Consider the following 26,074-nt stretch of genomic DNA (forward strand, 5'->3'; position numbering starts at 1 on the left):
AGGAGGTTGGTGGAGATGGGTAGAGGCCATGGTGCTGTCCTGAAAATGTAGGTAAATGTCAGGTGCAAATTAGGTTTGTGCAGAAAATTTCTGCACTCAGTACAGAAAATCTGTCAATTCTTATGTTCATTTTTTTTCTGCTTTGCGACTTCTTCATCAATGGTATAGCATCAGCCCATCACTAGAGCCCTAAGATAAGGAAGGAAAGGAAAAAGAAAAAGTATTTTTAAAACACTTCATAGTTATAGTAAGGAGGGTTTTGTAAGTAGTCCTGTCCAATATTTTAAGACCATAAAACTCTGGATTTATCTTTTCTACAAAAAAATGGTAGGTTTTGAAATGACCCCTTGGGTCACTGAGAGAGCAAAGGAGATTAGACCTCAAACTTTTCACCTTTCAAGGATAGAATAATGCCACTTCAAATAGAGTAATTTGTTTGAAGGTGAAATCCTTTTTTCTGTGATGATGTATTTTGGCAGTTTGCCATGTACATGTACTTTTATTTTTTTATTGCAATAATATACCTTAAGGCTTTGTTGTACTAGTTATTGTACTATATATATTAAAAAGACATTTGCTGTCATTTTTGCTGCAACAACTGGCAGTGTTAATGTAAAGCAAAGGACAACTGGCAAGGATAAATAAGGAAGGAAAGGACAAAGTCACTGCAAATATGAATTATCTTCTGTTCCTCAAATAACTACACATGGATGGTACTGTACCGCCTTATTTCTGCCCACATATCCCCTGGAATTTGTCTTTCTAAATGTAATAGAAAATTCTCTCATACCAGCAGTGACAAGCTGTTCTTTCAAGTCTAGTTTGGGGCAGGGCGGGAAACAGGTCTTGGGTCTCCCTGCTGCAGGTGCTGTGGCAGGAAGGTGACGTCCGCCCGCAAATGAGCCCGAGCGCCCTGGGTGGAGCCGGGCTGCAAGGCGCCGTGGCGGTGAGCGGCAGGGCACACTGTAGACAATCGCTTGGAGGCAGGCTTTGCCAGTCTGCCCGCGAGCTGCCCACGCTTTAAGCAGCATCCTCAGTCTAACAGGACTTAATGATCTCCAGCATAGCCTTGGCACGAGCCCTTCTGCCTCCCAGGAGTTTCCAAGATGGCACAGAAACCTCTATAAATGGTACAGGGCATCCATGGGGACGTGGATCAGCAAGGCGCTTGAGCACATGCCTACCTTGAAACACAAGAGTAGTTGTGATAATTTCGGTTTCAGTGTGAACATTTGCCTCCTTCGAGGTATTACATGTAAAAATGCATACAGATAGCTGTTTTATGGAGCAAAATTTTGGGAATGGACTGGTCTCAGGGTGCGGTTTGTCAAGATGCTGGGTCCATATCCCCACTTCTTCTTTCCACTCTTTCCCTGTGTTGCTGTCAGGTCCAGGGTGCCAGTCCAGCAGTTTATGAACTGTTGGCCCATGAAATCACTGGAGAGCTTGGGTACAGTAGCTATTTGGTTTCTAAATGAGCTCAAAGACTCCATCTGTAGTCAAAACGCAAAATTAAGAAGATTATTTAAGTGAACTGTTGTTCAAATATAGTTTGCATCTGTAGATTCTCCCTTATATTTGCAATAAATCTGTCACAGTGTATGTTAAACCAGTTTAAGGAGAAATGAGCATTGTGCTTATAATAGTATACAAGTGCTGCTGTAGCTACTCTGTCCATCTATGGCCAAACACGTGCTTGCAGTCCTTCTGCAGGCCAACCTCAGTATATTTTACCCATGCCTTTAAGCAGGTGTTGTTATTAGATTCTTTTGCCTTTTCAGAAATTTCTCCTGTGGGACCTTCTACCTTCTCCGAATTCCTTGCTAAATATTAACTTTCTATTGCTTCCCTCCCCATACTGAATATTTCTCAACTTACTGTCCTGTGCAACTTTCATTAAAAGTTCTAATTTAAGATCTCCTCCTTCCTTTTTTCTGAATTTTTATACTCTGGAGGTATACCTTTCCTTTGTTGCCTCCTTCCCAGACACGTCTTACCTATTTTTCACCTGTCTCTCTCCTTTGCATGGTACACCATGCTTTTCCTCAGAGACATCACACTTGTTGAATTTTTATCCCATATAAACTCACATAAAGCCCTGGGAGGGGGAAAGGTAGCAAGACAAAGAGAAATACAGCGGTCTGAAGATGTGGATGTGCAAGTGTATTTTACATTTTACGAGTGTGAAATATCTTAGTGCTGCCTAGTATTTTGTCTCTACTTGGATTTCATTTTTGTATGATGCTGAATTTAAATTTACAAGACTGTCTCCTGTTACACAAATCCAAAGATGAATGGGTTTCTTGATGTCACAGGAATTCCAAAATGAAATCAGAAGCTTGTTCTCTCTGTTGGATGAGAATGCTGAAATTTAGCGTTAAATATTAGAGATATTTTTAGTGGTTGTACAATTTCATCATAGATTATAACAATTCTAGAATGAGTAAAATTAAGTTAACAAAGTGAGGTAAAACATGAAATTTATCATTGATGGAATCAGAAGGAAATTATTTGCACTTCATGTGTGATGCTGGCATTGTACACATAGCTAGAATAATAATGCTGTATCTTCATTTATGACTTCAACATCTTTGTTTTGTAGATTTCTTTGAGTTTTATTGCATTTTCCTTTTGTAGCACAGAATATATACATTCATTTTTTTCTTCTTTTTGTTTTTTTTTTTTAATTGTGTGAAGCAATTGTGATTCAGGATATTTTGGGTAAGGTTCTGTGGGCTTTGCTCTTCAGGAAACCAGACTAGTTTGTCCCAATGTGTCCCTGAAGACTGTTAAAATCCATAATTCTATAAATGATGCATGTGCTTAGAGTGTTGTGATTTTTATCCCAAGTAAAATATATGAAAAATAATCCCCCACTTCAAGAAACTATTCCATTTCAGGAAAGATGCTTTATTAAGTGCCTGACTTAAAGCGTACTTTGAAATAGCCTGGATGTTAAGTGCATACTGAAGAGTTGCTATAACAGTCATCCCAATTCCTTCCAGACACAGATTTACTGTGGCTTTATTTCCTACCAAGTCATGTAAAATGTCAAGGAGGAAAAAGAAGCTGTGTAATGTATCAAGTGGTCTGGGACTGCATCCTGCCTTGATTACAGAGGATAAAAATCCAAACACTGTAAATCTGAGTTTCATTAATAGATTTGGGCTCTATCATGGATACTTCACTAGAACTCTTTTCAGTGGGGCTTTTACATACCACATTTTATTTACAAGCGTATGTGTGTTTTATTACTGAAAGGATGAGGTTTTATTTTTTAAAAGGTTAAAGGAACAGATATACAGTCTAGAAGTATAACATATGTAAGTATTCTCAGCTGTGTATGCACGTATGCACTTTATTCAACCTTCTATACTTGTGTACACTAAAATATATGCTCATGTTGTTATTTTTTTGCAGGGGAAGACCCTGAAACAAGAAGAATGCGAACTGTAAAGAATATAGCAGACCTGAGACAGAATTTGGAAGAAACCATGTCCAGCCTTAGAGGGACCCAGATAAGCCACAGGTACATGGCTTTTGTGTAGACTGCTAGAACTTCGGACTGTAGAAGGGTATTTATTACCTGCTATATGAATTAGAGACTTGCAAGGAAAAATTAACTATGCCATTATCCGTATTGTTTGGACTGCCTCAACAACTTAAATGTGACTTTAATATGCTCTTCTGTCCAAGTCTGTCTTATAAAATCATTCACAGATATGGTTATTATTTTATATTTCTACTTAAATGCCTATAACATTGATTTCAGGTTATTTTATAAGAAGAGGTTACTATATACACAAATGCACACACGTGTGCACACGCACACAGAGAACGTTCTTTCTAAACTCCATCTATTCCTTCAGCCTTTGCTTTTCCTTATTTCTCAGGAACAGAGAACGCATAGTTCATTCACTTCTCCATTTTATTTGGCAGTACTTTGGAGACAACTTTTGATAGCACTGTGACAACTGAGGTGAACGGGAGAAGTATACCAAGCTTGACAAGCCGGTCAACCGCAGTGACTTGGAGGCTGGGGCAGGCCAGTCCTCGGCTGCAGGCAGGAGATGCCCCGTCCTTGGGTGCTGGTTATCCTCGCAGCAGCACGAGTCGCTTCATACACACAGACCCTTCTCGATTCATGTACACCACCCCTCTTCGCCGAGCAGCTGTTTCGCGCCTTGGAAATATCTCACAGATCGACATGAGTGAGAAAGGGAGTAATGATTTAGATATGTCCGCTGAAGTTGACGTTGGTGGCTACATGAGTGATGGGGACATTCTTGGGAAAAGTCTCAGAACTGATGACATCAATAGTGGGTAAGTAGCATTTTTTCCCTTTTAAACTAATGAGTGATTAGCAAGTTTAATACGGTTTTCCATAACAAATTCTGGCACACAAGAGCAAGTTTCATTATGGATGCTACATAACATCAAAAGACAAAAACAAGCCCCTAAGATGACAGTGATGTTCTTTCTTGCCTTTGAATTCTCTTCTCTGTTAACATCAGTGTGACTTTGCTATTAACTGCAGTAAGAGCAGAAGTACTTCTTATTACTTTTTATTGGAATTTCTTAGTTATCTGGTAAACCATCATTTTGCACTGCTTGCCCTGGGATGGGTCTTCTTTCAGTATTTTTATGTTTTATTTGAGATGATAGATATGGTATTGGATGCAGCTAATGAAAAGCAGTTGCTGACAGGCCTGACTCCCTCTGTTTCCACTTCAGATGTTGTCTAGTCTAGTCTGTATGATAGGCCTTTACCACAATTTTTCAACTGTGCATATCGTCTGAGTTGTAGGAATATCTTTCGAGATACGGATAAATCAGTCAGTCACTCTCCTGGCTTACCTAGGAGAAAGAATGACAATTATTCTTCTTTCTTGCCTACTTTTGTTTGCTTATTCAGTTGATTGACTTTGGGGAACTGATTTCCTTCTGATATTGAGAGGGAACTGCTGTACTTTTTTCATGTAGAAGTTGACTTTCTCTACAGAAGCAACTTTCTGGCTTTTTAAAGTCTCTGTATGTGTTAATGATTACGTTTCTGACTGATTTGCGGGTATCTCTACTATAGGCCCTTTCTGCTGAGATAGCCAAAAAAACCCGCCACCTTAGCTTCAAATTACTATTTAAGAATTCTTATATCAATCATATGAACATAAATCACTTAATTTCTATGTATGTCAGAACTCTTAAAGCATCATTTAAGAAAAAAGACCATGTTACTGATTTATCCGTCTTTGACTTACTCATCAATGCTGCCTAAAATGTTATTTTAGTGGAAGTGTTATTGGCATCTCAGGGCTGCTTGGTGGCTGAGGTCACACTGGTTTGAATAGAAGTCCTGTAGCCACATCACTCCTGGGCGCTGTATGCGTTTGGCACTCCTGCTGTCTATCTGATCTGTAAGGCTGGCGTATAGCTATGATTAGAGAACAGTGACTAATGAAATAGGTTATGGTGCGCTCCTAAGAGTAAATGTAAGTCTGTGACCAGAGCTCTGTCTAGCACAGTATCTCACCGCAAGTAACATCCAATGGTGAGTATCTAGAAAAGAAGAGTATAACCAGAAAGCAAGCATGTTCCTGTATTTCCTGATACACTGCATGATCTGTGAATGGAGCACTGCCGGCAAGCTTGTCCATGGCATAGCAGTGGTGGCTGTGAAATAGAATGCCATATTCATGTGTGCTAGAACAGACAGTGAAATGCAGAGAATAAGTATTAAGAGCTCAAAGTCGCTCAACTGCAGTATCCAAATAGAGAAAAGCAATCTTGAAAATGTAATACTTCAATGTCTTAAGACCTTTTTCCATAAAGGAAATATAAATTATGTCTTTGATGGATGTATAGGCTTATTTAAAAAAAAGGAGGGGAACCCTTTGCAGTGCCTGATGAGCTGTATTAATTAGCTTATCTTATTAGAGAAGGAATATAGTCATCTTGTGTGACTTTGCTTTGCATCTGTAATAAGGATGACTCAATAGACAGTAAGTTGCAATGTGTTCAGTTCACATTTTTAGGTATGCTAAATGTTAAAAACAAGTTAATATGCTCTGAAAATTCAGGATTCATTGAGGCATGTAAAGCCTTATCTCCTTTATTCCTCTCCCATTTTCAGTTTAATTACTTTAAACACTTGGGAATAGGAATGCAGCAGTAATTAGAAATTAGTGTGAGAAAGGCCTGTTGCACTTGTTAAGTCTCTCCACTTGGGCCCTATTTATACAGGAGAAGGTCCATATAGACTAGATTGCATTCAAACCGCAGCTCAGTTTAACATACAACTCCAGAGCCTTGGACTCTGCTCCATAATTCACCCCGAGCTGCGTAATCTCGCAGAGTCTAAGCTTTGCCTTTAATAAAAGAGCAGATCTAGTGTGTAAGATGCAGTACTATTTTACCTTTGCAAACAAACGTGAAGCTAACTTCTGCAGGCTCCAGAAACCAGGGTTTTGGAAACCCCTTTCCGAACTGTGGGCCAAACCTTGCCGGTGGCTGCAGTGCCCTCGCGTTTAGTTAGAAACAAACAAGTGAAGCCGTTGTGGTTTGATGCCCCGGCGGCTGCCTCCCCCCAGCGCGGTGCCCTGCAGCTGCCTCCCGGGGCCCCTGGACCACCCCGAATCGTGGCGGGGAGGCCGGTGCTCCCGGGCTGCTCTCTTCGCTCCCTGCCACACTCGATTGCAATTAAATCATCTCCCGAAGGAAGTGCGGGGAGGGGGCCGGCACGCATCTGGAGCGCCGGTGCTGTGCACGTGCCTTGGCTTGTGTTTCAGGGGCTGCGCGGAGTTACTCAAGCAAAATGTAGCTGGACATGTGCTGCGACTGAAAGATGGGTTTGGGTGGCACCATTTTGTGGCTCTAGGAGAACGGGCATTAAAGATTATTTGAACTGGGTGAACTCCACTTGGTCGTTTTAACCATCCTCCCAGCCCTGGGACAGCACCCCTTTCAGTAAGCCTGTAAATTTATTTACCTGGAATAGTTTCACAGAGATATGCCCAGATTTCGCTTCTGCGTGCGCATGTCTGTGTTAATATTATACCTAGTGCAGTGCCATAGATGTGCGTGGGCCTTTACAAAGAAATGTTTGCAAACTGCGTAGCAGGTTACTGTATTGAAGTTATAAAAACAGCAAGGGGGAGATGTAGAAAGGAAAAGCATAAGAAGGAAGATGGTTTAACATAAGGTATTTTGAGAAATAATGGACAGGTCTTCAGAGTGAGACAGGTTTGTGATGTGGTTTGGTTGTAAGCACCAAAGTTTAAATCCCTTATAGGGATAAATTGTAGGTAGGTGTTTCAGAAATTATTTGCTGCTGCTTGAAATTCAGAAACTTTTAGTGGCTCTCTAGCGAGTAAGCAGTGCTATGCTTCCTCTTCTATTCATTCGTCATTCATTGGAACGTGAAGTGGTGGGCATCAAGGAAAAGCAACAGGGATATAAACAAACAGATTCTTTAATTGCTGTTATAAGGTGGGTGTCTTCAGTGCGTGTCTGTCTTCATATCTGAGTGATTGCACACGAGAAGGGACTACAAATTTGGGTTCTCAATTTCTGTTATCTTTTTTCCCACTTAGATGGATGACACTTTTTTTTTCCCCGTGGAGTTAAGTTTCTTGCATCTGGTGCTGTTCTTTGACAAGACTGCAGTTCTTAAAGTTTAAAAAATTTATTAAGATACTTGACAACTTCATTCTAAATAGGTTTTGACAAAACAGGTTTCCCTGTAAGCCATCAAAAAAAGGCAGAAGATCGTAGAAAATAAGGACATGCCCTATATCACTGCACCGGGCACACAAACTGAGAACGTTTAGGACAAGTCTACCAACTAATAGGGCAGCCCTTACTTTAAACATCTGAATTCTACAGTCCATTAACTTTAGAACGAAGCATAGTTGCCAGATGGCTGCATTTCCCACTGATTGGCCACACATTTATTTTCAGGTACATGACAGATGGAGGACTCAACCTATATACAAGAAGCCTGAACCGAATACCAGACCTAACTGCTTCTCGAGACGTCATTCAGAGAGGGGTTCACGATGTGACTGTGGATGCAGACAGGTAACTGCTTTGCTTAGTATGAAGCTGTCTGAGATTTTTCAGATGTTTTTCATCCTTCATGCCTGCTAATATATCACACTATTGTTCATGAGGAGTAGCAAAAGAAAGCAAGTTTCTGAGACTGCTACATTTCTGGCCACAGGGCAAAGCATGTCAAATACTGCAATGAGTGGGGAAAAAGCTAATGTCTCACAAGAGATGGGAATTTAGAGGAAGAATTTATTCTTGAAAATGTAAGAAAAACTACTGAGGAGTCCAGACCTTGTCTGCAATCTCGAATCTCTGAAATAGGGCAGCATTTTTACAAGTTGCCTTGTCAACTGGTGGATGTGGGGTAGGGAGGATATACGAGGTCCAAATATAGCAGAGCTTGTGTGTGCCTGATGCAGCTGGTCAGAGCATTTGGGGTTGGCTGGGACGATGACGCTCTGTTTGTCTCCTCCCATTTTGACCTCTGGAGGTGTTAGAAGAAAGCAACACCCATGAGCAGTGGGAAGCAAGAAGTGGGGTTATATCCGATTCTCTATGCAGTGTGGAAAAGGAGAAAACACTACCCTGCCTTTATGCCCCCATAAAAATGTGCTCCCACTGGTAGGTGTCCAGATTAGGCAAGGGTTTTCTCTTTATTTTCCTTGAGCTGAAAGTAGATTCAGATTTGGTGGCTTGCATCCATCTCTGAGAAATATAAATGCATAACCCAACTTTTGCAGAACTTACAGCTGTCAGCTCTGAGGTTTTGGTCAGACCATCATACAGATAAAGAGCAGCTGCGAAGTTTGGCAGTCTTCAGATTTAGGGGTTTGATTTCAGTCCCATCTTTTTTAAATCAGTTTTCTCTTAAGGAATAAAATGTGTTTAATCAGGAAGGGACGAAAGGTTCACAGAGTGGCTTTGGTTTTACAAATCCAGCGAATTAGTTGAAGAAGTTCTAGGATATTAACCTATCCATGATATTATTTTTACTTTTCATAGGTTTCTGATGACAGAGTATCCATGAAACAAATGAGATAAAATCTGCATTAGTCAAACAGTGCATGCAGTGCACTAGGATAAAGGAGACAGTTTTCATCTTTGGATACAATTACTTAAAAAAACGGGTTTCTTTAGCTAATATATTAGCATTTGTTGACCTTGCAGAAAAAGTCTATTTTAGATCACAGTTCAAATGAACGCTGGTTGGTTCTTTGGAATGCAAGCATTGATGTGATACAAAGCCCAGCGAAAGTGTACAGTGGGCGTTTAAGAAAATAATTTGGATAGAACTCAGGCAGCAACAGAAGGAGAAAATGAGACATGAGATGTGGGCAGGAGGACTTTTGTGGAGCTCTGTATGTGAGAACAAGAACCTTAAGCTTAAAGTGGGAGAGAGGGTGGAAAATTTGGAGGATGGGAATCATATAATTAAAGTCAGAGAATGTTGTTAACACCCACGTTTTTGTGCTTCTCTGTGTCTTTCGTTCACCTGAGATTCAAAGTTATTACAAGTCTTCCCACGGTACAATATTCACACACAGATTTCAAACCACCCACATTTTCCCTGGAAAAAGGAGGTCCAAATTTACTCGTATTCTTCAGACTCTAGATATCACTTGAAAAATCTATGTTTTTGTTTTGTTTTCAAGAGTTATTTTGTAATATATGTGTTAATTTGTTCTGTATAATGTGCAGGTACTTACAAGTTTTGCATGTTACTACAGGAAAGCTGTCATCAGTTCTCTATTAATAAGATTGTCCAGCACTTCCCAGTACACAAATCTATTTTGGTTTGTTTATATAGCTTTGTCAGACTGGCTAGAAAATGTAATGCGAAAAACTACTGTGCTGTTTCTGAGTCTTTCATCTCCAAGTCTAGCGTCTGTTAGGCTTTGGAGCAGGGATTTCAGATTTGTCAGGAGATTTATTTTGAGTCAAGGATCTAGTCTGGAGAGAAAATTTGACCAACTTTACGCAAGATACAAGGCTTTTAAGAAATTGGGATTCATGCATATTCAGGAATGATTTATTTGATCTCAGCAACTAAAATCTCCATATATTCCATCTTCACCATACATTCTCAAACTGCTCTTGGCATTAGCAAAGTGCATGAGCAAGGCCCAAATTTTTGAGCTTAAGGTTACAGATATGAAGTAGGATTTACTCTGTAGTGACTGTTTCCCTTTACACCAAGAATGAAAGCAGGACCCCTGGTTCTTCTGTACCCTGCAAAAGGAGTGCCATGGAAGATACTGTATGCTATCATGTAATTAAAACTTTATCATAAAGCACAAGTATTTGGCAATTCTAGCATTTTCTGACTTTTCAATGCTTCATTTTACAACCTTAATCATGCTCTTTTGACACAGGTTTTTGTTTGTATATGTTATAAGTATATGCTGTACCTTGAAGCAGCAAGAAAGTGTTTACGAAGTGTGAAAAAATTGCTTATTTTTATGAGTTCTGATGATAACAAAACTCATGGCTGCCAAAATGGGTCATAAAAAACTGTAGTAGGCCACTAAAAAAAAAAGCTGCTTATCCTGCTCTTCAAAAATGTATGTTACATTTATGATATGAAATCAGGTGGCAAAAGCAATACAGAGATTGCTGAGATTCTTTCTTTGTTTGTTAGGATAGGTTTTGGTCCTTCACAACAGCCCAAGTACCTTCAATTTTGTCTTACCCATGTAGCATTTCAGATACTACTTTGTACTCTGAGGAAAAAATAATAGGGTTTGTGCCAAGGTATGCCTTGCCACCTATATGCTGCACTTCCATGTAAGGGGACTGTTCTCCTTTTTATCAGCCCTGTAGTCTATGAAGGACAGGTGCATGCTGTCTGTAGTATCATTAATATAAGCATTTTTCATAATTGGCATGATTTGCCCTGGCCTTTCTGTTCTAAAGGACTCTGCTGGCATCTCTGTGCGAGGAGAAAATAAATGATATGCTGCAAATATCTAATTTACATTAGTAGGAACCAAGGAAGAGAAGTTTCAGTATTCTGTCCATCACTACAGCCAGCAACTTTTGCTGGCAGCAGCTTCATGTTCCTGATGGTAATTGACCTTGGGTTTCCTCTGGCAACCTCAGTTACAGCTTCTGTGAACATTTTACAGCTTTTTCTGTTTGTGGGATGGCAGTACAGTATTCTTCAGGTAGGTTGGGCTAATGATATATCCAAGGGTAATGTCACTTCTTGCGAATGTATACTTTCAATCTGATTCTCATTTCATGGATAAATCAGCACTAATTCATTAAATTTAAAGGCATGAAACTGGTGTAAAAAGAGAATCAGGTCCACAGTTTAAGTGATTCCACTCCAATCAGTTTCGGGTTCAAGCCTGCTTCTTTGCACCGCTTCTTTGGCAAATGCCAAAGAGCAAACTGTTGAAGGATCTCCTTGTGGTAACTTAGCCTGTGAGAGCTCATCCAGATAATATGAAATTGTTCATGGAACAAGTAATATTTTATTACTAATAAGAAGTAAAACACATGAACACCGCATTAGCTAAGGCTTGAGTATTGCTTGCGTATTGCTCTGGAAAGCATATTGCTTTAGAAAGGAATACAGAATAATCTCTTGTTCTACTGAAAGAATTATAATGGTTCAGTGAAAGGATGAAGGGACACTGAAGGGTGCTAGATGCTGACAATTGTATCTTTCTCCTTTTGCTTTTTTTTTAATTTTGGGCATTTTTTTGGTCTCTAAGTGCATCTGCCTTGCAAGTTACCTTGCTTCAGATACCATGAGAAATTCATTTAGAGTAGAAAGATGGATGGTTTGCAGTGGGTGTAACATGGGATGTGACTGAGAGAGTTCTCTGTGGTGTATTATTACTTTTCATTTATTGTTCTGTCTTCCTCCTCTACATTCTAGCATTTGCCCGCTGGGACTTATAGAGGGAGTATTTGAGGAACATTCTTGGAGTTCAAAACCTTTTTCAAAGTAAATGAGCCAAAAGAGATTAGACATAAGCAAACAGAATGAATTATGTTCTTGGGAAAAAACAGGTCTATTGAAAAGTAAGTTGCAAAAGTTCCAAACAACCCTGTGTTGTTGATAAAAGCTTTTAAGATAGTTTAATCAATCCCTTTTAGAAGGAGATATAGCTCCACTGAGTTTAACCATGTTGTCCGTATACCCCATATACCAGGTGAATTTAGCACACTGTATCAAAAGTCACAGTTTCCTTTGCTTTCCTAGCAACAAACGTACAACCAGTTTCCCCTCACATGCCTTGACTGCACCTTTTTCACCTTTTCTTTAGATGAAGTCCAAACCTTTAATGGTAGTTTCTGCTGCCTAGTGTGCCAAGAGCTGCTTCAGCTACCTTGTTGCACTGATCTGAGCCCCTTTTGCACAGTTTCAGAGTTTGTATGTACAGGGAGTCTTTAAAATGCTTGTACTGTCTGTCACATGTGCAGAAGATTTGGCAGTTATCTTAGACTAGCTCAGGCTGGCCTGTTTGTTCTCAGCCAAACCGTAATCACCATAGTACATTATTAATTATAATTATAATAAAATAACTCCAGATTTTGCCTGTAGTTTATTAACTAATTTCCTGCCTGAATGACTGTAAGTCTCTTCTGGTATTTGTTTGAGCAGATGCATCTCGAGTTGGGATACTGTACTTTTGGAATTTTGGGGTACTGAACCGAGAGCTTTGTTTCACAGTGTTGGTAGTATCAGGAAAGGCCAAAAGAGATCATGAACAATAACTTAAAATCCTAATAGAATACAGTGCCTGTTTTCATTCTTAAAAATTTTGGCAGTACACTGAAATTGCTGGGAATTTCACTGGGAATTTAACCCTTTGGGATGCGGTTCAGTGGGCAGGCATACTTTCTTTATTACCTACCTCACCCGACACTTTTGCTTGGTGTCATGTATTTCAGCAGTACAATAACGCTGTACTTTCTGCCATTAGTCACTGCAGTTTGGTGTTGATGTGATCACTGGGTCACTGTTTGATCACTTTACTACCATTACCTGTCCTCTTTGCTGCTTCTGGTAGCAGAATGGGATTTACTAAAGATAGTTACAGGAAACATGTAGCACAGCATTAGTGCTATTCATTGTGTGCCCTTCTGCCCTTTCTTCCATCCCCAACACAGCAGCTGTATCAAACTCTGGTAACAGCATCTATGGCAATAATATAAATATTTGTCCCATAGATAGGAGATAATGCATAAATAATAAGTCATTAAGTAGATACATTTATTTTTTACCTTTTAAGACTTTCTCGGGCAAAACCTATTCTGCCATTCTACTATAATGAACTTTGTAGTGAGGCTTCCTATGCTTTTGCTGCACCTGCTTTCATTGCTAAGTATGCCTGGGATTGCTGTTGTGTGGCACAAATTTAAAAAGTCATTTTAGCTCTTAAAGTCGGCTTGGTTTATCCAATCGTGTGATCTGCTATAATTTTCCTGGCTGTGATTTTATAGTATTTAGTATGTTCTTAAGACAGGAAAGAATTATAAATATCTATACCTCACTGTTTTTGCAGTTATTACTCAAATATCTCCAGAAAGCGTAATTAAAGAATCTCTCTTGTGGAGCAATTTAAATTTAAAACTGTTTTTATTATTGTTGTTATCTTCTCTACCTTTAATCTTCCATAATTTCCTTTCACAGCTGTTGCTGTTAACATTTCCCACCATTTGCTTTTATTATTCTCAAATGATCTTGCATTTCCATAATCTCTAGTGTAAATCTTCCCTTGTTTTGGCATCTGTTAGGCTATCAAAAAAGTTACTAGTTAGAATTATCTATTTCAATGTCTCAGTTTCATTTTCTGTTTCAATTTCTTAGTTTTTATTGTGCTTCTGCCAACTAAGGATGCTAAATTTAAGTACCTAAAGCATAGATATATGTGTACTCATGCATGCGAAGTCTAATAATTATGTCAAAAGGAGCACTCCTGGTTTTTTTGACACATTATGTTGTTAGGTATTCAGGACCCTTTGAGGATAAATGCCTTATTTTAAAGATTGTAGTGAAAAATAAAAATCTCTGTAACTTGATATTGTGCAGCATTATTAATTTAGAAAGAATTGTATTTGAATTGAGTATTTCTGGTCATGTTTTCAAAAGTCGGGATTTGGACAATATAAGGTAAGCGGAACAACTGGACTGTAATCTAACTCTATGGGGTTGTCCCCTTCCCCATAGTTGATTTAATTATCTATAGAAATTGCCCACAGAACTACAAACCAAAACATGGAGACATTTAACAGCCGTGTATGTTTTAAGGTTCAGATATTTAATTAATATTAGTTGACAAATGAACTGCATTGTTAGCATGCTGTCATTAGTATGTTAAACTGTCGTGATCCTACAGCATCATGTCTGCAGAAATATTTATTTGCACTCAACTTACATAAGGAAATGACACTCAGAAAAGGCAAGAATAGTGCATGGCAGATGTTTACTTTAAAATAAGAATGAGCTGCAAGTGATTATGTGAAATGAAGGACAAATGAAGTTTTTTCTTTTTCATTTTTTCTCAAGTGACAGAAAAAGGGACAATATCAACTAATTTCAGTTTTATGAAAAAGGAATTCATGGACATAAGTTTTTAGTCTTTGTGAGGAATGGAAGTGAATTACCCTCATGGTGCTAAACGAGTTGAGCATGTAATTTGCTGCAGTGTCATTAAACTGAAGGGTGTCTGTCTGCGGCTGACGCATTTAACATTCTCACAAATCCACTTTTCCAAAGTGGGTGGTGTGGAGCTGTGTACTAGTGTCATGCTTTCTATTTGCATTCTTTATTTCTGCTTATCTCAAAGTTTGGTTTAGATACTTACCAATTCTTTGAAGTGAGGCAGAATTTGGCATCTTTTAACAGACTGCTAATACTTCCTTTCAGGAAAGATCTAGGTCTTATTTTGATTGTAGTCTACTTCCAAAGAAAGTACCGGTATATTTAATAACTACCTAAGACAGTTTAGAGTTTCAGTAGCAACACCTTTGTGGTCCTCTACTCTACTGTACCTCATTGCTATCAGCAAAGACTAGTGTGCTGCCTCGCTTGTGTTACAACACAACATTCATAGCAAGATTTAGATTGCTGCCCAAAGTACCCCAGGCTTAAATATAAAATGAAAGAATTTGAATCGTTTGTGCGTGATACATATTTGAATCCTGAAGTCAAGAAACGTTCCAGGGGCCTTTAAAATGCCTTGATTTGGTTGATGGCTGGAGGAAACAAGGCTGCAATTTTATTCTCCTGCATGGCTATTAAAAAAAATCATAGTGATATGTACAATAAAATAGGCACAATTGAGATTACAGTTCTACCATTAACAAACATGGCCTATTTTAGACAGATGCTTCATAAGTCTGTACATAAAAACTGTGATTTTTAAAATTGAGTGTCTGAGATGCAGCATCATGTGATCACTAAGTTATCTTTTATTCTAAATTGTCTTGATTTATGTAATCCTCAGAGGGACCCACTTCCTTGTGGAGTAAAATATTCTTGTTTATTACTTAAGTCATTTATTGCAGAACTGTCTTTAAAATAGCTCCTTACCAGATTGAGGTACTTCTTGATACGAGTATACATGCTTGCTTGTCAAACAAAACATACAAATTTATAAGAATGTTCCAGTTAATGCTTTCATGGCGAGTACTTCATTTGAAGTGCTATAAAAACCGCTTGCCTTGGATTTTTTAGATACAAGTTCATGTTAAAGAACTCTTGGATTTGGCAGCTGCAGCAGGCCTCTAAAATGCTGAGAGACACCAAGAAAAACAGAGCACCCTACCATGGTGCACAGTTTGCACCCCCACGCGGTAATGAAAAAAGGGAATAACGATCCCTTCTGCCAGCTGTTTCCTGCTGTTACGTACAGCAGCTATGCTTCTTGGTTGGCAGGTGGACGAAACAGGTAGGTGAAAGGAAGGATGGAGTTAAATTGAGCTTAGCATCTTAAGGGATCAAGTACATCTTTGCTACTTGAACTATAGGGCTGCTTCTGAGGAAGCAGCAGGAGACGGAAGAGTTTTGACCTTTTTCCTTGCAATGGGCTGCTCTTAGAGCAAAGCCATAACCCTGTCTTTCCTGGGGCTGCAGGAGAACAGGGATGGTTGATACGTTTTGCATTGGCAATCTGGATTGGTGTAAGATAGCTTCACCATTAATGGCCAAGACAGAGAGCCAGCATCCGGCCAGAAGCTGGTCATGGATTATTTATGATTAAATAAAGTGAAAAGAAGAAAGACGTTGCTAAAGCTGTGCAGGTTAAAAAACATGAGAGCCAGAAAAAGAAATGGACTTTGAACCCATTAAGCTGTCTATAGAGCATGTTCGAAGTGGGCAGTCCTGGAAGAAAGGCTGGGAAGGATACAGCACGGCAGCAGAGCCGCCAGCCAGTGGGGAGAATACCGCTTGCGGTGGAGCGCCGACATGGGTTCACCTTTCTCTTTGACAAAAAACCCTCTGTTTGCTTGTAGCAACATTTTACTTTATAAATCTTAGCTGTGTCACTTCTGAGTCCTCTTCTGATTGAGGACAAGGCAATCCTCCCTCTTGAATCTGTTGGTAGAGTGCTGTCCTGGAGGCTTCCTGCCCCTCGTGAGGGTCCCTGGTGACAGCTTCATCTCCTCGCAGGGAAACGCTTGGTGCAGCAATGTGCTTGGCGTTTGTTTTCTTTTGAAGTTACAGCACTAATCTCATCTGTATCTAATTGTTAAAATATTAAGTCTTCAAAGATTTCCTTTGTAAACAAAAGATTGTCATAACAATGTAAGCAGGATCAGATGTGTAAACTTAAGAGTGGAACCCTCAGTACATTTTACAAAAGAAGTTTTGTACAAAAGGATAGAGTATATATAATTCAAACCTGCTTAGTGGATTAAATGATCTAAAATACGTTATTTGAGTGAAACCAAAAAATAACTTTGCATAATTAAAATTCACTTAAACGAATAAGCTTTTAATCTGTTACCTGTGTGCACCAGCTGTAATTTCCATGTAGTTAAACTTTCTCTTATATTTGTTTTGGATGCATTGTGCTCCAGATCTGTTTCATACTGCAGGAGAGAACAGAAAATGGCTGCTAGTCCTATTAACTGCTGAGTGGATAAATTCATGAAAGAAAGAAAATTGCTTTATTGAATTTTAAAAGCATGTGCAGCTTTGAAAATAATTGCATTGCCCTGGGAAGTAAAATAATTGACAGAACAGGTATTTTTCATTCCTCAAAGTATTTTGTTTAGAAATAAATCTTATTGATATAATCTAGATTCTTTTTTATTATAATATCCTACAGTTTTAAATCAGCTATTCAGTATACTGACTTATAAGTGAAATAAAATACTTCAGATGGGTAGGATTTGAACCAGTTTCCGGAACAGAGACTGCAGAGAAAAAACATTTAGTAAGATAGTACAAATCTCCAGACTGTTCATTGATGAACAGATTAATGTTGAAAGCCAGTGCCTGAAATCTGAAAATTTATTGATTCAAACAAGAAATATGCACACAATTTCAGTGGCAGGGTCATGAACTTTAGGAACAAGCCATGAGGAAAATAGGTGGACTGTCCGTGTCTTGATTTCTAAAAACAAGTCTGCGTCTTTTTGTAAGATACTCATTGCCAGATTCAAATACCAATGTAGACAAAATTTAAAGAGTGGTCTGTGTCTGGGGAACTGGAGGAATTATAATGCTTTATGAGAGACAAGTGATCAGTAAAGGTGTATAATCTTCATGACTTGTGAACCACCATCTGGAGGCTCTTATCTCTTTCTATTGATCATACCAACCAAGTAGCTAGACAGCTAACTTTTAGTTTAAATGAGATGAAACTCACCCATTTTGAAGTATTAAAAAAGAGAAAACATAATCTTCTGGGTTTGGTTTTGTTTTAAATAAAAAAAAATCTAGTGGAGCAGGGAAGCCACACACCCATACGTAGTCCTATCAGCTACAACAGGGTAATCCCTTAGTGGAAGGAATTGCCCTCCCAAGATTTTAGAAAGACTCCATTATAGGAAAACTAGTTTCTGTGCAGCAAAGCTTTTGGAAGAGAGTTCATTGTGTTTCTTCAAGGTTAAGGAATTATTCTTTTTTTTTTTTTTCCTTGAGTTAAAATTCTTCCCTTCCATGAAAAGAATTGCCTTAGTGTGCCACATATGACCCAAATCTTTTGATGTGTAAAAAAATAACTGAATTGGCTCTATTTTACAAGTATTTTCCCTTTGTTCAGGAAGGAAAGAAATTTATGGTCTCCTATTTTGTATGTCTCTCTCTCTCTCTCTCTCTCTCTTTAATCATTTAAATTAATGATATAGTAATACTCTTGAGAAATGGATGACTATAAAGTGGATAAACTCAATGGCAAATTACGTAGGAGAAATAAATTTGTGTGTATTAAAAAATAAAGTATATTGATGATGTTAATTTAAAGCCTTCTAGATAAATTATAAAAACAGAGTTTCTAACTAGATTTTCATTAGCTTTCCCTAAACTGTTTTTACTGTAAAATTACCCATCCTATTTTCTTTGGGAATGATTCTATTGGATTGGCAATGATGGGAAATTTTAAGCAGACTGGGTTTGTGTATGAGTGTTATTCCAGGGTGCCCCTGAATTGCTGAGTAGCATTAAGTAAGCCCCAAGAACTTTGACTCAGTTTCTGCAGATTTACAGTGTGGGCAGTAGCAACTGCCTACATCATGAGAAATTTATGATGCATAGTTTATTAATTTGGGTTGCTGCTTTGAAAGAATTCTGTCAGCTTCTTGGATTTGCCACAGCTATTTTGTATAACTCAGCACAAAGGGGATGAATGCTGAAGGTAGCTGGTCAGCAATGCTGCATGCAGTATTGGTCCTCAGTCAGAAGTGAGTTTGACTAGCTGTTAGGCCAGGAGCCATAGCTATTTCTTTGACAGGGCCTCCATTTCTCCCACTAGACCTGGTTCTGATAGAAGGAAGAATTGAGCAGTGTAGTGTTTTGTAAGTGATATTTGTTCTCTTGTAGCTGCAGGAACATGGCAAGCATCTTCTCCACTATGGCCCATTCTAAAAACGTCAGCTGTTCTCCATCCTCCATAAAAACAGTAGTGAAAGACAAACACTGAGTTCATTTCACCAAATATTAAACTGCCTGAGGAAAACAGTCTTTGCCCTTCTATTTGGAGAAGATTTCTGAGTTCAGTCAGTGCATTTCTGAGTTCACAGTTGTGGCCTTCCGTAGGTAACTACGATGTCAAATTGATATCAACACTTCAGCTTTTCAAAAATTAAAGGGAAGAAATTTTTAAAAAGATTTTTCTTTATTTTCTGTAGGTCACAGATTTTGGAAAAAATATACACTTGGATAATATATCCTAAGTAACATTAAGAATTGATTATTGGCTTCTGCTTCCTATATATACACACCTCAACTTAAAATGATCTCAGATTTTTTGCTGATGATACTCCCTTTTATAAGCGGAATGCTCCTTATAAAGCTGGCTTTTTTCCTGCTTATCCAGCCCCGTGTCCTGTTCAACCCCTCTTTCTTCCACACACGGGGTTCCTTTTGAGGAAGAAGTATAATGATACACATGCAGATATTCACAGAAGCATTTAAAAGTGCTTGTGTATAATTTACTAGGCATGCCATAAAACAATCTAGTGACTGCTCTATACCACACTGAGACCAGGGGACCAGTCAAGATTCCAAGTTCATTTCTCATCAGATTTTACTGTTCATGCTACTAGCTGCTGAGAAACCACCATGTTTTATTTGAGTGGCAGTCCTACATTTTGTAAAAAGTAATAGCTTCTGGGGTTTCAGCTGTGTGTTTCTATGAGAAGCTGGGATAAAAGTCCAACATAAACCCTAGAAAGAATCCCCCCAACTTAAGTTTCTCACACCTGGATTTGTAGGATTTTTATTTGAAAACCTGAGCCCAGCTATTAGGAAATAAATATGCTAGAAAAAGGAAAACTTGGAAAACTTACGAAAAGCAAATCAGGATCTTTTGATTAAAAACTAGGGACTATAAACAACCTGTTAATTTTATGAGCATTTGCACGATGGAGACTGAAGTAACAAAACTGTTGATAAAAGTAGGGCTTGAGACTGTTCATCTTTTAGGAAAGCAGAAAAACACATGAATGATCTTAAAACAACTGAATCTTCCACATCTTTGCATGTATTTCCAAAATATAATTTGCAAAAGTGTGCCATAATGTAAAGATTGTGCAGTACATGTGGTCAGATCTTCCTGAACACTACGTGGTTACCTTCAAGAGCTGGATGCTTAAGTTGTAGATTTAGCAAATTGCTTTCTCTTTTCATTCGACCCTGGAGAAATTTGTAGATTAATGTACATGTCACAGAAAGCCTTCACTCTTTAAGGAAACCCAGCTAGATATGAATCTTACTTTTCTTCCTTGTCTTTTTCTATTCTTGATATGAGAATAGGAGAGTAAGTACCAGTATGTTGGACCAGTATGATTTTAGAAGATTTGTGTGCATTTTTGCTGGAACAATCTCATGAGAATATTTTGGGTCTGTAGTATATTTAATCAGGCTAATATTTATATATGCATTTTAATACTTGGCCCCATTAAAAAAGATAAGAGTTCTTACCCCACCCCCCATGATCTCCACTTTCTTGTGAGTCTCCAGTGGGCCTCTACATACGGTACTGTATTTGCCATTAAAAACTTCCAGAAAAGGATCATGTTAGCACACTCTGAATTTTCTCTACAGTTAGCCAGAGAGCACTCAGAATGATTTAGTACTTTCCTGAGCAACCCTTCAAAAGGAGCATATGTTGAAAGGGTAGCCAGAAAGTGAACTGTTGGCCTGGCTGAACCCCGAGCAGGAAGCTTCCAGAGAGATGGTAGAGAAATGACTTCAGCATGAAGAAATGGCAAACTGTGTTGCTAATTATGGTCCAAAAGAGAATTACTCTGTCTCCTCAACACCTGACGTTCTTCAGCCGGTGGCTACTGAAGATTTGTATAAAAGATATCAAAACCGAGGAGAGCACTATTGCAAAGAGCGTATGTGCTATGGCAAGTACAGTGTGCATGCCAATGTGGTTGCCCTTTGGCTCTGGTTAACATGACAGGAAAATTAGACCACACTGCATCCTCATCCAGCTCAGCTCTGAAACCATTTTATAGGCTATTGACTGAAAAAATGCATGTGTTTCTGTTGTGTCTGGTTTTGGCATGGATGCAATGGCTCCTTTTAGTGGAATATGCTGAGGCTTTTGTTGCAGAGAATGAAGGCCTGGCACAGAGAGAGCTGCGAGCGTCCCCAAAACGCTGCAGGCTGCTCCCATTGACCTAAGAGCCAAGCAGAAGTGGTGTGCCTCCCTTATCTTCACACTCCAGCTATTGCCAGCTGCTGTGTGTAGCCAAGTGGCCTTCAAGAGCCCTTTGGGATGCTCTCGTTTATAAGAGGCATTTCACTAATTTCCATTCATCCCCAGTTTCCGAAAATCAAGATGTGTCCCAGAGGCATCGATGCGTTCTGGGTGCAACTTGGATGGAGGGACCAGGGGATTTAATCTGCAGTATTTGAGTGTGTAAAATTTTAGCCAGATAAATAAGATCAAGGAGGAACACTGGATTAAATGCTAGATAAACAGATGCTCTGTTATGTCAGGAATAAAAAGACATTTATTAGCAGAATAGAATAATATGCAGTAGTGGCGAAAAGCTACTGTTTGTTTTCCTCTATGCTGCATTTTTAAAGATCTCTCATGCATATTTTGCTGCCATTTTGTAATAAAGTCTGCGTGTCAGTGCCATCAGGACTTTGTGTGAGCCCTGAGAGTCGACCGGTTTCATATTCTAATCTCAGTGAAATCTCCTGAAACTAATATTAGAGGCCTTACAAAAAATGTATGGCAGTCATTTTTTTAATAAAAATAAATAATTGAATGCATGGTGTGTAGCAAGTTGTAGTCTTTATACACCATTTCATTTTAATGCCCAGGTTCCTTTAATTTTCCACTAGTTAAATAAACACAAGAGTTTTGGTTTCTCAGTATATTTTCATTTTTGTAGTGTTTAATGACTTATTTTTGGCAGACACAATATAGATTTGTTGGATGAGAACGTCTAGAATCAGTCATGCATTCTATGAAAGTCAGTATTATATTGGTGTTTCTCTGTGAAGCTCTTCCTTCTCCCATTTTTCCACAAATCTGAGAAAAATCTTAAGCAATAATCATTGGTAAAGCAAGGGGGGTTTATAGCCAAGCTTTTGCCAGATTTTTAATTGTTCTTGTTAAAGATAGATTCTTAGAAGAAGCCACTACCTCAGTTATTTCTGAATCGCTGTTAGTTTAAAGTCAGACCCCCTTCATTAATGGATTTCTTTTCCTAGTGCCAGTTTTTTCCTCTGATATTTTTATAAAAGTCTTCTCTATTCCCATTTGGATAGCATTACTTCACAATGCTGCTTCTCAGGCGTTATCTTGTGCCTGCAAGACTTGGCTGAATCCATATTATTAATTGGTTTCCTCCCCTTTTCTTTTTACGAGAAAGGACTTTTTTAACCTCCGAACTTTGAAATCACATCGGTCATTTCTTGCTCCTCGCATTTTTCTTTTGAAGCAGTATTGAATTCCATTATACCTCCTGGGGTGTCTTTTAGGTTTGACCAGCTTTCTTGTACTCTACTAGCTTTTTTTAACTTTTGCTAGCTCCTTTCATTTGAATGTTTATTCTTATATTTGCCATCTGTTTTTTTATCAAAGAAGCGAGTGCCAAGCTCTTACTTGTAGTCCCACGTTTCTGAAGGTGACTGTACTTCAAAATAAGCTCTGATTTTCTTTGCTGATAGAGATCTTTTATTACTCAATAATTAACTAGAAGACTTTCCCTTCCATTTTCCCATAGTGATCACCTCTTTTTGAATCTCTTTTTCACCACTGCATTTTTGATGGTGGGATTCTAGCTCAGTAAGAATACTATTTGAAATCTAAATTCACCTATCCATCCCTCCCATTCTGTCTCTTTTGTAAGTATGAGAAGGTATTTTTGCTGCCCACTTATGTTTGAAGATGTTTGTCCTTCCCTTTCAGGTTCGCATATGTGGTCTTATATACCAATTTCAGCAGCTCTGTCTTTTTTCCAGCTTATCTTTCAGCATCTTGTACTGATCTTGCCAAACCTGCATTCATTCTGGTGTATTTGTGTACTGCTGCACTCTATCCTGCATACTGGTTGGAATTTGGGAGAGAGCAACAGTAGTCAAAAATGAGAAAAAATAGCAGAACGCTGTTGTCAGTATTCAATTTGGAAAGAAGTCTTTGACATCATGATAAATGCTGCTGAAATGGAACATCCAAAGAAATTACTACAGCTTTGCAGAGTGGGTGGTAACAAGTGTGATAGCTAAGAAGGCTGGAACATGAGAGGCGGACCAAGTTTCCTAAGCTGGCAGGGACTTAACTAATTGCAACAGACTGAATGTTTTTGCTGTCTGCAATTATATTTGTATTTCATCTCTGACTTGCTGGCTTGCTGTTCAACTCAAGTTGTGCCATCATCTATTAGTGTAGAAAGAGGGCAAGAATTTCTTTGCAACAAGATTTTTCCCCTCATATACTGAAGCTATTTGGGGTCATCTCCTGCTTTATGTTAGTAAGCTGCCTTTGATGTCTTGGGAGTCTAACTGGAGTAATTTTTTGGCTAGACTAGATATGCCATATTGCTGTTATGTCTTTTCGTGAAGCTTTCTGTCTGATAGGGGATTTTTGATTTTGTTTTGTTTTGTTTTGTTCTTTTTTTGTGCAGCTTTAGCCAAGCAGTAGTCCTGCATGTTGGTCTGTTCTGGCTTTAAATCAAGATGACATTTATGGGAGATGAGAGCGTCAGGATGCTGGGGAGAGATCCAGGGTGATTGGCTGCTGTTCTGGCAATGATTTATTAAAGCAGCTCCCCTTATCTCCCTGACTTTGAGATTTTGGCACATTTACTACTGTAAACTCAGCTAGCCAGTGGTCTTGTTACCTTCTCAGCACAAGTTTGTTATATCATAGACCCTGACAGTCAAGGTCAAAGTCTAAGAATGAATTCATTTTTAATATCACACATCAATAGTTTCTAACTAAACTGTGGACCTTGCTTCCAGCAACCAACCATTTTGGATACATTTTGCCCCTGTATAATTTAAATGCAGTGTCAGCTTTGCTTTCTCAGACAAAATAACATATGTTCTGCAGTATTTTTAGAAAAGGATGAACACTAGTTGGGTTTCAGCCAGACTCTTTGTATTATGTGCAGGTGCTTTGGGGCTTTAATAATTAGGAGGCCTGCTAATCAGAAGACAAGGCAGGGAAATTACAGTGATGTGGGTTGCCTTTGCCTCTAGAAAAAAATTGTCTTTCTTCAGTTTAGCTAATACGAAACGTTAAACTTACAGATGTCCTTCAGTGCATGTAAGAAGCACAATGCAGAATTGACGGAATCATTGTTGAGTAAATACGGCATGTTTCACGCTACCTGGGTTTCATTGCTTTACCAAAGAAAAGGAAAAAAGGGGGAAAATAAAACCCATTAACCTCCAATTGCATAGACAAGCAGGGCAGAAGTCTGAAGTTCCTGGGTTAATACTATGTCAGTTACTGGTTTTAGATTGGCTCAGTACTGTGAATTTGCATGGACTGATTTTTTTCTGAGGAGAACTTAAGAACTGGGTATAGAATTGCTTGTGTTTAAGAATATATACAGACCCTGTTTGCAGTATGCAAAATCTTGGCTTGTCCCATTTCCCACCCCTAAGCCACACAATGCTTGAACGAACTCAGATGTTACTTTTCTGTTCTGCAGACAGCCTGTCATGGTTAAGTCATCCACTGGGATATTATATATGTCAATATATTACAGTGGGACTGTTGTGACAGACGTATCTTCCCAAATCAACTGACAAACTTACTCACGTATGCCTGTGTGTATCCTGCCTGCACGTGTTTATCCATGGGGTGTGAATGTATACACACATGCAACTGGATCTCTATGTGCCTATTTGTGGAGTGTATGAGCACATTATTAGTGGAGGAAGCAGTGATGGTTCACAAGCCATGTGGCACCTTGCCACCATCACCATCCATGTGGGCTCTGTGCTTAAAAGCTGTTGACTTTGAAAATCACCCATCAAACTGATGGGAGTTAAAAGCTAAGAGGATGTGACCTGAAATGGGTAGCAGTGACACAGTGTGCTAAGTTTATAGCACTTGGAGGATAAAGCATAGGAAGGTTCTTAGGAAGTTAACAGATAAGTAATGGCACTATGAGCCAAGGGGACAAAAATACAGTGAAAATGTTTTCATAGTGATTATAGATAAATTAAAATTATTCATCAAAGCATTTTGCAGAGATGCATCAGGCTCAAGCTGTTTTGGTTCTTACAGTCTGATGAACTAGATAATTAAAAATTTACTCTGACAGTGTCTTTCAGAGCTGCTCATTATTTACCAAATTTTGCTTAGTAACATGGTGCTGTATATTAGATTTAACTTATGTTATATTTTACTGTTTATATCTAAAGTAGAAATGGACAAAATCCCCATATGCTTTATTTTCCTTTTGTTATGATGACAAAAGAAGGAAATATATCACTGTCAGTTGTCAGGAAGTATCCAGTATTTATCATTTCATATTTTTATCTTAACTTACAAAAATTAATTCAAGTGTGCCAGTGCTATGAGTATTTTTCTTATTTTGCAGAAACAAAAATAGAGGAAGAAGGGGTTTTTCTGTGTAAGCCATCAGATTTTTGAGTCTGCTTGTTTGTGGGCTGCTCATTCAGCCTCTTAGTCCCTCGGTATTAAATTTTCAAAAGCCCATTTTTGCAAAAGAAGCATCCATGTATTTCCCATGCTTTATTTCTGCACTGGGAAAATATATTCTCAGCATTAACTGTGAAAATCTGACCTTTACTCCTACTTCAGATGTTACTGCTTAGACAAACGACTTCCGTCTGACTTTTACATTTGCTTCTTTGCTCAGGTCTGCATCTGGTCACCACCAACTCTTGTTCCTATAT

General features: G+C 38.6%; 1 protein-coding gene across 12 annotated transcripts in view; it reads left to right on the top strand.

The window, feature by feature from the left end:
* NAV3 (neuron navigator 3) overlaps positions 1-26,074 on the top strand; it is a 558,174-nt gene that overhangs the window by 442,841 nt on the left and 89,259 nt on the right. For all 12 annotated transcript variants that reach the window (XM_064509436.1, XM_026100313.2, XM_026100316.2 and 9 more), the window contains 3 exons: positions 3,421-3,529; positions 3,940-4,323; positions 7,957-8,076. In XM_064509436.1, coding sequence (XP_064365506.1) covers positions 3,421-3,529; positions 3,940-4,323; positions 7,957-8,076 — 613 coding nt within the window. The remainder of the gene's footprint in view (positions 1-3,420; positions 3,530-3,939; positions 4,324-7,956; positions 8,077-26,074) is intronic.

This window comes from Dromaius novaehollandiae, chromosome 1, assembly GCF_036370855.1.
Source record: "Dromaius novaehollandiae isolate bDroNov1 chromosome 1, bDroNov1.hap1, whole genome shotgun sequence".
Classification (NCBI taxonomy): Eukaryota; Metazoa; Chordata; class Aves; order Casuariiformes; family Dromaiidae; genus Dromaius; species Dromaius novaehollandiae.